This window comes from Muscardinus avellanarius (assembly GCF_963383645.1).
Source record: "Muscardinus avellanarius genome assembly, chromosome: 5".
Taxonomy (NCBI): Eukaryota; Metazoa; Chordata; class Mammalia; order Rodentia; family Gliridae; genus Muscardinus; species Muscardinus avellanarius.
This window is the reverse complement of record NC_137790.1, coordinates 140,879,737-140,889,335: the sequence shown is the minus strand read 5'-3', so window position 1 is coordinate 140,889,335 and position 9,599 is coordinate 140,879,737. Positions and strand designations below refer to the sequence as shown.

The 9,599-nt window shown below is 57.0% G+C and overlaps 1 protein-coding gene across 1 annotated transcript; it reads right to left on the bottom strand.

Annotated features, from left to right (window-relative positions):
• Positions 1-2,640: 2,640 nt before the first annotated feature.
• HYAL1 (hyaluronidase 1) lies at positions 2,641-8,023 on the bottom strand (the record flags this gene model as incomplete). Its single annotated transcript, XM_080696645.1, has 5 exons — positions 2,641-2,946; positions 3,035-3,124; positions 5,609-6,532; positions 6,966-7,203; positions 8,019-8,023. 5 exons carry the CDS (start codon positions 8,021-8,023, stop codon positions 2,641-2,643), a joined length of 1,563 nt encoding a protein of 520 aa, XP_080552771.1.
• Between the last annotated feature and the right edge of the window lie 1,576 nt (positions 8,024-9,599).

Genomic DNA, 9,599 nt, shown 5'->3' with positions numbered 1-9,599 from the left:
GAGAGCGCCTCTGGGCTCCACCGCACGTCCCGGGGCCTTGGGGACAACCCCTCATCTCCAGTCAGTGACAGGCAGCTCCCTCCCTTCGCCGCCACACCCCGCTCACAGGGCTCCAAGCCCCTCCTCACCTGCATCGCTCACCTGGCGGCATCGGCAGCAGCACCCAGGGTCTGGAGGGAGGAAGCCCCAGGATCCTGACCCCTTCAGGGTCGATCCCACCCACTGTGGGCGGGGCGGGGCTCGGGGTCCTTACAATAGGCCCCGCCCCCGCCCCACGGGGCCCAACCCGCACGTGGGTCCCCAGCTTTGGGGTTTTGGTGGCGGGGGCTCGAAAGCTTGACCTGGTGGGTGGACGTGGCCCAGCACGCTCTGTGAGGGAACGACGGACGCAGGGAGAGCAAGGGGGTCGGCAGGGTCACTTGGGGATCGCACGCGCGGGGAGGGTACTGACATGTTGACGCCGGCTCCGGGACGTCCCGGGTCCTCGCTGCGCACGGCTCGGCACCTCGCTGCCTCTCGCTCAGACGCCTCAGTGTCCCGCGCCGCCGTCGCAGCCCGCCGCGCGCCTCTCGGGAAAGGTCTCGGGGTCGGCCCGCCCTGCCCGGCCCCGCCTGGCCGCCCAGGCCCCGCCCCGCGCCGCGCGTCACAACACGGAGCTGCCCGTCTCCCGCCGGCCCCGCCCCGCCGGCCCCGCCCCGCCCACCAGCCCCGGCCCCGCCCCGCCCCGCGCGTCCCGAAGGCTGCCCGGATCCCGCTAGGCCCCGCCCCGCGCTGCGCGTCACAACACGGAGCTGCCCGTCTCCCGCCGGCCCCGCCCCGCCGGCCCCGCCCCGCCGGCCCCGCCCACCAGCCCCGGCCCCGCCCCGCCCCGCGCGTCCCGAAGGCTGCCGGGATCCCGCTAGGCCCCGCCCCGCGCTGCGCGTCACAACACGGAGCTGCCCGTCTCCCGCCGGCCCCGCCCCGCAGGCCCCGCCCACCAGCCCCGGCCCCGCCCCGCCCCGCGCGTCCCGAAGGCTGCCCGTCTTCCGCCGGCCCCGCCCTCCAGGCCCGGCCCCGCCCCGCGCAGCGCGTCCCGAAGGCAGCCGGGATCCCGCTAGGCCCCGCCCCGCGCTGCGCGTCACAACACGGAGCTGCCCGTCTCCCGCAGGCCCCGCCCTCCAGGCCCCGCCCTCCAGGCCCGGCCCCGCCCCGCGCAGCGCGTCCCGAAGGCTGCCGGGATCCGGTCCACCCCGCCTCCTCGCCCCGCCCAGGCTGTGCAGGTCCGGCCCGGGTCCGCCTTCGCCTCCTCCGGCTTCCCGATCCCGTGCGTAGTGGAAATGGTTAGGTCAGGTGGAGCTTCCTCCTGGAATGTGGGCCCCATTTTTGGGAAGAAGCCGCCCTTAGACACCAGACGTGGGTGGAAGAGACGAGGCCTTTCCCGTGCCCGCGGGACTGGCCCACTTTAGGCTGTAAACAGCTCTCTAAATCGTCGCCGCTTTATTTGCTGGGTTGTGCGGGGCCTGGTGCCTCTGCGGAGTCAGGGGTCGTGCAGGGCTGGTTAGCGTACAGTCGGCCTGGGTTTGAATCTCAGTTCTGTCTCTTTTTCTCGGCAGTGAGGATTAAAGCCAGAGCTCCCACGTGCTGGGCAAGCACTCGGCCACTGCCTACATCTCGGCCTTTTCACCCAAGTTGCCAGGACTGGTCGAACTTGTGACTGCCTTCCTCCTGGCTCAGCCTCTAGAGTGGCTAGGATCACTGGCCGCCCAGCTTCTCTTTTTTTGCAGTGTGACCTTCGGCAAAAAGTACTAGCCGGGCGTGGTGGTGCATGCTTGTAACCCCAGCGTTTAGGAGACTGAGACAGGAGGATCGAGGTTCGCAGACAGCCTCAGCCACTTAGTGAGGCCCTTCGCAACTCAGTGAGACCCTGTTTCAAAATAAAAAAGGTCGGGTGTGGTGCCGCAACCGCACGCTTGTAATCCCGGTACTTGGGAGGGTGAGACAGGAGGATCGCACAGGTTCAAAGCCAGCCTTAGCAACTTAGTGAGGAGGCTCTCAGCAACTTAGACCCTGTTTACAAATAAAATATAAAATAGGTATGGAGATGTAGCATGGAGGTAGAAGGACTCTGGGTTCCATCCCCAGTACCACAAAAATAAAAATAAAAAATAAAAATAGCTGGGCATGGTGGCACAGGCTTGTAATACCTGCACTTGGGAGGTGGAGACAGGAGGATCAGGCGCAGGTTCGAAGGCAGCCTCGCTGGCTTAAGAGACTGTTTCCAAATAAAATATAAAATAGGGCTGGAGTGTAGCCTGGAGGTAGAAAGCCCCTGGGTTCCACTCCAGTACCACCAAAAAATTAAAAAAAAATAAAGAATAAAAAATAGGGTTGGGTGCGTAGCTCAAAGGTAGAATGCCCTTGGTTTCCCATCTTCAGTAACATCAAAATGGTACTTCTGCCCCCTGCTGGTGAAGACTGGCTGAGTAAACCCACTTGCTAAGATGGCTGGGCACAGAAGGGTGAGGCCCAGATGAGCAGATGGCTCAGGCCTGGTGCTAACCCTTCGGTGGCTCTGTGAGTGTGCGTGTGTCTGCAGGACAGGGTACTAAGTGTAGCTGGCGTGACTGTGCCCGTACTTGAGGCCGCCGTGGTGCTGCCAAATCACCACATGCCCTGCTGCTCACACCACTCTCCGTGCCAGCCGCGGTAGCAGCGACACCTGAATGCCACAGCCATCTGTGCCCGGTCTTCACGTGAGAGGGCGCCCTTCAGGCTCAGGGGCATGGTTTGGATGGAGAAACTGGCAGGGTTGAGGACGAGGAGGGCCTCGGGGTGGCTGGGGCGGCGGGCACAGCGGCCGCGGCTGGAGCACAGGGCTTGGCTGCAGAGAAGAGCCCCGCTGCTCACGTTCAGGATGAAGGGCCCCAGTGTGGTATCCACGTATTCCTTGATGGCCTGGCACGATTCCTAGGCGGGAGGGAGACCTCAGGACGGCTAGGACTTCAGGGTGGGCGGGGCCCCGTCTGCAGGAGCCCCACTCCAGGCCTGGCCTCACCTCGGTCTTGGTGTTTTCTGAGCTCACCCAGATGACCGCTCCTGCTGCGCCCTGGGCCGCACTCTCCCCCAGACTCTGCTCCAGCTCCTCCTGGGAAGGACACACTCAGCTTAGGGGCCTCCTCACCACTGTGGCAGGCTGCTGGGACACACTGGGTGGGAAGACCACTCGGAACCCTCGCCGAGGCTGCGCGAGCCCCGGTGTAAACCTGTCCTCTCTAACCTGGAAGTGCTACGAAGACAGGGACGAATTGTTTATTTTCTGTGTGTATGTGTGTGTGGTACTGGGGATGGAATCCGAGGTCATTCTGCCCCAGAGCTACAACCCCATCTCTGTTTAAAAGGTTTTTTTTAATAATTTTTTTTGACGTCGGTCGTGGTGGCGCACGCTTGTAATCCCCGCGCCTGGGAGGCGGAGACAGGAGGATGGCGCTGGTTCGGATCCAGCCTCGCTGGCTTAAGAGACCCTATTTCAAAAAAAAAAAAAAAAAAAAAAAAAAAAAAAAAAATATATATATATATATATATATATATATATATATATATATATATTATAGGTCTGGGAGTGTAGCCCGGAGGTAGAAGGGCTTCCAGGAACCCCAGTACCACCAAAATAATAAAAACAATAATAATTTTTTTTTGTAGCCTAGCATGGTGGCGCACGCTTGTAATCCCCGCACTTGGGAGGCAGAGACAGGAGGATTGCGCTGGTTCGGAGCCAGCCTCGCTGGCTTAAGAGACCCTGTTTCCAAATTAAAAAATATATAAAAATAGGTCTGGGAGTTTAACCCGGCGGTAGAAGGACTTCCAGGAACCCCAGTAACACCAAAAAAAATTTTTTATTTGTGGTACAGGGGGTGGAACCCAGAGGCTTCCTACCTCCGGCTATACTCCCAGACCTATTTTATACTTTATTTGGAAACAGGGTCTCACTAAGTTGCTGAGAGCCTCACTAAGTAGCTGAGGCTGGCTTCGAACCTGTGCAAGAACCTGTGTGATCCTCCTGTCTCAGCCTCCCAAGCACTGGGTTACAAGCATGCGCCACCACACCTGGCTACTAATTTTAATTTTTTTTTTCTTTTTGGTGGTACTGGGGGTGGAACCCAGAGGCTTTCTACCTCCGGGCTATACTCCCAGACCTTTTTAAAATTTCATTTGGAAACAGGGTCCCACTAAGTTGCTGAGAGCCTCACTAAGTAGCTGAGGCTGGCTTCGAACCTGTGCAATCCTCCTGTCTCAGCCTCCCAAGCGCAGGGATTACAAGCGTGCGCCACCATGCCCGGCTAATTTTAATTTTAATTTAAAAAATTCTTTTGCAGTACTGGGGATGAAACCCAGGGTATTCTACCTCTGAGTTACACTCCCAGCTCTATTTTTTTTTTTTTTTTTTTTTGTGGGTCTGGGGATGGAACCCAGGGACATTCGACTCTGAGCTACACCCCCTACACTGTTTTTTATTTTTTTATTTTTATTTATTTATTTACTTTTATTTTTATTTTTGTGGTACTGGGGATGGAACCCAGGGGCCTTCTACCTCTGGGCTATACTCCCAGACCCATATATATATATGTGTGTGTGTGTGTGTGTGTGTGTGTGTGTGTGTGTGTGTGTGTGTTTGCGAGTTTGGGGATGGAATCCAGGGGCATTTGACCTCTGAGCTACACCCCCTGCCCTATTTTTTATTCTTTATTTAGAAACAGGGTCTAAGTTGCTGAGGGCCTCACTAAGTAGCTGAGGCTGTGTGCGAACTGTGATCCTCTCATCTCAGCCTCCCGAATGCTGGGATTACAAGCGTGCGCCACCACACCCAGCTGGAAACAGGGTCTCTTAAGCCAGCTGAGGCTGGCTTCGAACCTGCGCAATCCTCCTGTCTCAGCCTCCCAAATGCGGGGATTACAAGTGTGCACCACCATGCCTGGCTTATTCTTTACTTTAAAACAGGGTTGACTAAATTGCAGAGGACCTCACTAAGTAGCTGAGGCTGTCCGTGAACCACAAACCTTCGGTCTCAGCCTCCAAATGGTGGGATTACAAGCGTGTGCCACCATGCCCAGCTCCATTTTTAAAATTTAAAATTTTGTTGTGTGGCACTAGGGATTGAACACAGAAGTAGAATACTTCTGAGCTATACCCCCAGTCCAACTTTCTTTCTTATTTTGAAATAGGGTCTTGCTAGGTTGATGAGAGTCTCACTACTTGCTGTCCTTGAACTTATGATCCTCCTGTCTCATCCTCACAAGTACAGGTATTATAGGCGTGCACCACACACCTGGCTCCTTTTTTATTCTGAAATAGAGTCTCCCTAAGTCTCTGAGGGTCTAAGTGGCTGAGGCTGTCCTTGAACCTACGATCCTCCTGTCCCAGCCTCCCACACCCTCCCCTGCATGTGCCCACACCCAGTAGGGACTAACTCTAATAAATGCCGAATCGTCTGTACTTAGCAGAAAACGTGGTACAAAGTAAGCTCTTAGTGAACATGAGCGTGGACGCAAGCGCCCTGAGGCTGGGCGGCCTCTGCTGTGGGACCCAGTACCAGCCCAGGTGGCTGAGGAGGAGGGCAGCATCACAGACTTACCAGGGGCAGCAGCCGGTCCGTCATGTCATAGAAAATCTGCGCATAGGGCAGCACTGGCACCCCGGGGTCCCTGGCAGCCAGGGCCACCCGGAACGCCTCACCCACACGGTGCCGCACATAGCTCCGGGCCTTCCCGGTGCCGGCCAGGGCCGAGGGCAGGTAGATACTGGGATAGAGGGCCCGGCTCTGGCGCCACAGCCACCCGAGCTGGTCGTTCTGGACACAGACGTTCTGCGGGCACTCGCCCGTGTAGTTGGGCATCAGGAAGTCGTAGTTGTAGCAGCCGGGAAAACCATAGAAGCCCCAGAGCCCCCGAGGACGCAGTGCCCGCCCCAGCTGGAGGGTGTCTGCCATCCAGGCCCGGGCAGCTTCCTGAAACTGGCCCCGAGCCGCCGTCTCCACCTGACTCTCCAGCCAGTCGGGGTGCTGTGCCCGCACCAGTGCCCGCGAGCGCTGCCGGTAAACATCCTTGGCATCCCAGTTGAAGGCCCAGCGAGGGCGCCATGCCTCCCAGTCGATGACGGCCAGCCCTGAGAAGTCAGGCGCGGGCATGGCAGCCTGGATGTCCAGCCATGCGCGGCTCAGGTGGGCATCCAGGCTGGCGTTCTGGGGCAGCCCGCCAAATACAGGCTCCCCAGCGGGTGTGTAGTAGGGGTACGTGCCCAGCTGTGTGCTGTAGAAAATGGTCATGTTAGGGCCGCGGAAGGTCTGCCCGGGGTTGGTCACCACGTCAAAGGCACTGACGTCCACGTCCACCCCGTGCTGCGTCAGGCACCACTGGGTGTCCGCGTTCCACACGGTGGTGAAGGGCCGGCCGGGGGCCACGGGGCCCCTGGAGCCTCGCGCTGGCTGGAGCAGGGCTGGGAGCAGGGCACAGATGTGAAGCAGGTGGGCCACGGTGGCGCGTGCAGAGTCTGGGAGAACCTGGCCGGGGAGGCAGAGCTGAGGGCAGGCTCCCGCTCTGGCCGAGCCCTTGCTCAGAAGTCCACCCCTGATCCGGTTTAAACATTGACCTGCCTGGCTGGCAGGGTGAAGGGAGGGCATGGAGGGGTGACCGCCACTGCCGGGCACAGCTCAGTCGCCTGGGGGCCAGGCCTCTGCCATCTGTCCCCCACAGCCTTTCCCGAAGCATGCCCACCCCTCTCCCCCAGGACCAAGGAGGCCCTGGCATCTGTTCTGGGGAGAGGGGCTGAGCGCCGGGCCCTGGCCCCAGGCTGACCCTGTGGGTTAGGGGCCCTCTCCTGTCTCTGGCACCAGAAATTCTGGCACTCACTGGAGGAAGGGGATGCTTAGTGAGTGAGACCTGGCCAGCCCAGCCCTCTGCAAGACCCCAGCCTGCCCGCTCATCCCTGCTGACCTCAGGGCTGAAAGGCCTCATCTTCCACACTTCCTGCCGGTGGTCAGCCAAGGTGGGGCCTGGGCGCTGCGCTCTAGTCCCTGCTGTGCAGAAACTCCAGAGGAAGAAGCTGCCACTGGAGGCTTTTGTGCGCTGTCCCTCCTCCAGGCAGAGGCAGCCCGTGGGGGAGGGCTGGCGGCAGCCAGGCTGGCTCCTCCCACTCTGGCCTCCGGTGCTCGGCTGCCTGGCTTTACCGGGGCTGGGGACAAGTTGGGCAGGGTGGGTGGAGGGCAGGTGCCGCTGGGCAGGCACATTTGCAGTCTTGGAGTCCGGGTGCGGGAGATTCAGAGTCTTCTCTCCGTCTTTCCTTTTATTTGTTTTATGTGGTGCTTGGAATTGAACCCAGGGGCTTTCTACCTCTGCACTACACCCCCAGCCCTGTTAGAGTTTTTATTTGGAAACAAGGTCTCACTAAGTTGCTGAGAGCCTTGCTAAGTGCTGAGGCCGGCTTCGAACCTGTGGCCTCCTGTCTCAGCCTGTGCATGTTCATGTGTGTGCGTGCGTGTGTGTGTGTGTATGCGTGCGTGTGCCTGCGTGTGTGCGTGGCATGTGCTAACGTGATGGCTGAAGTTCTTTGTCCACACCACTATTTGATGACAGTGGCTGGTCCCCAGGCCACTTTGGGGACCCCTTTCTGTTCAAAATATTTTTTTCCTCTGTGCTGGGGACTCAATTCAGGGCCTCATGTATGCTAACTAGCATTCTGCCCATGAGCCACAACCCTACTCCTTAAAACCATATAATTGTTGTTATTATTTTAATTTTTTTCTTTTTACGGGTCTGGGAATGGAACCCAGAGGCATTTGACCTCCAAGTTACATCCCCTGTGCAATTTTTTATTCTTTATTTTGAAACAGGGTCTCACTGAGTTGCGGAAGGTCTCACTAAGTAGCTAAGGCTGTCTGCGAACCAGGATCCTCCGGTCTCAGCCTCCCGATGCTGCGATTACAAGCGTGCCCACCACGCCCGGCCTCCAGCTTTTTTAAAGTTTAAAACAGGGTCTTTTCAAATTACCTCATGCTGGTCTCACACCTGCAATCCTGCTGTCTCAGCCACCCAGGTACTGTGATTACAGGCATGTGCCACCACACCCAGCTTGTAAAATGTATTTTTTTTTCCTTTTGCGGGTCTGGGGATAGAACCCAGGGGCACTGTACCTCCGAACTACACCCCCAGCCCTATTTTTTTTAGTACTTTTATCTTTGAAACAGGGTCTCACTGAGTTGCAAAGGGCCTCACTAAGTAGATGAGGCTGTCCGTGAACGGCGATCCTCCAGTCTCTGCCTCCTGAATGCTGGGATTACAAGCATGCGCCACCATACCCGGCTGTAAAATGTATTTTAAAATACTGTTCTAGCCAGATGTGGTGGTAATTTAACAAGATCTTGTCTCCAAATAAAATATGAAATAGGGCTGGAGGTATAGTTCAGAGGTAGAATGCCCCCGGGTTCAATCCCCAGCACCAAAACAAAACAACAACAAAAAACTTGCTATCCCAGTACTGGGAGGCTGAAACAGAGGGGTCACAGGTTTGCAGCCAGCCTCAGCTACTTAATGAGGAACCCCGCAACTTAGACCTTGTTTCAAAATAAAGAATAAAATACAGGGCAGGGGGTGTAGCTCCACAATGGAGCTAGGTCCAGTCTCTAGCAACACACACACACACTCGCACGCACACCTTTTTTTTTTTTTGGCAGGTCTGGGGATGGAACCCAGGGGCATTTGACCTCCACGCTACACCCCTTGCCCTATTTTTTATTCTTTATTTTGAAACAGGGTCTCAGTGAGTTGCAGAGGGCCTCACTAAGTAGCTGAGGCTGTCCCAGAACCGCGATCCTCCTGTCTCAGCCTCCCGAATGCTGGGATTACAAGCATCCCCACCACGCCCCGTTACCACCTATCTTATCTACCATCTACCTCAGCTGTGCTGGGATCAGGGTGAAAGTGACCCAGGCTGGTTCTGGGCTCACTGTTACACAGTCAGAATTAATTAATTTGTGGTACTGGGGTGGAACCCAGGGGCTTTCTACCTCCAGGCTATACTCCCAGACCTATTTTATATTTTATTGAAAACAGGGTCTCACTAAGTTGCTGAGAGCCTCATTAAGGCTGGCTTCGAACCTGTGCGATCCTCCTGTCTCAGCCTTCCAAGTATGGGGATTACAAGCATGTGCCACCACGCCCGGCTAATTATGTATTTTCTTCCAATTATAAAACAATGAGAACTTTTTCTTTTTTGGTGGTACTGGGGTTCCTGGAAACCCTTCTACCTCCGGGCTACACTCCCGGATCTATTTTTTATATTTCTTTTATTTGGAACCTATGTGATCCTCTGTCTCCGCCTCCCAAGCGTGGGGATTACAAGTGCGCGCCACCACGCAGGGCCAATGAGAACCTTTCTGTGGGCTCCTGGAGCCTCGTGGCTGGAGCTGACCTGCACTCAACTCCCTGTGTGTGGGTCCCCTTCTCGCGGGTATGTCAGCAACCTGGAAGCCCCAGGTATGAGAGCCTGTCCGTGAACACATGCTTGCTCGTTGACTCAGGATGGCTGTGAGACCTGCAGGGCTCAGCCCAAGCCTGCCTGCCAGGGCGGGG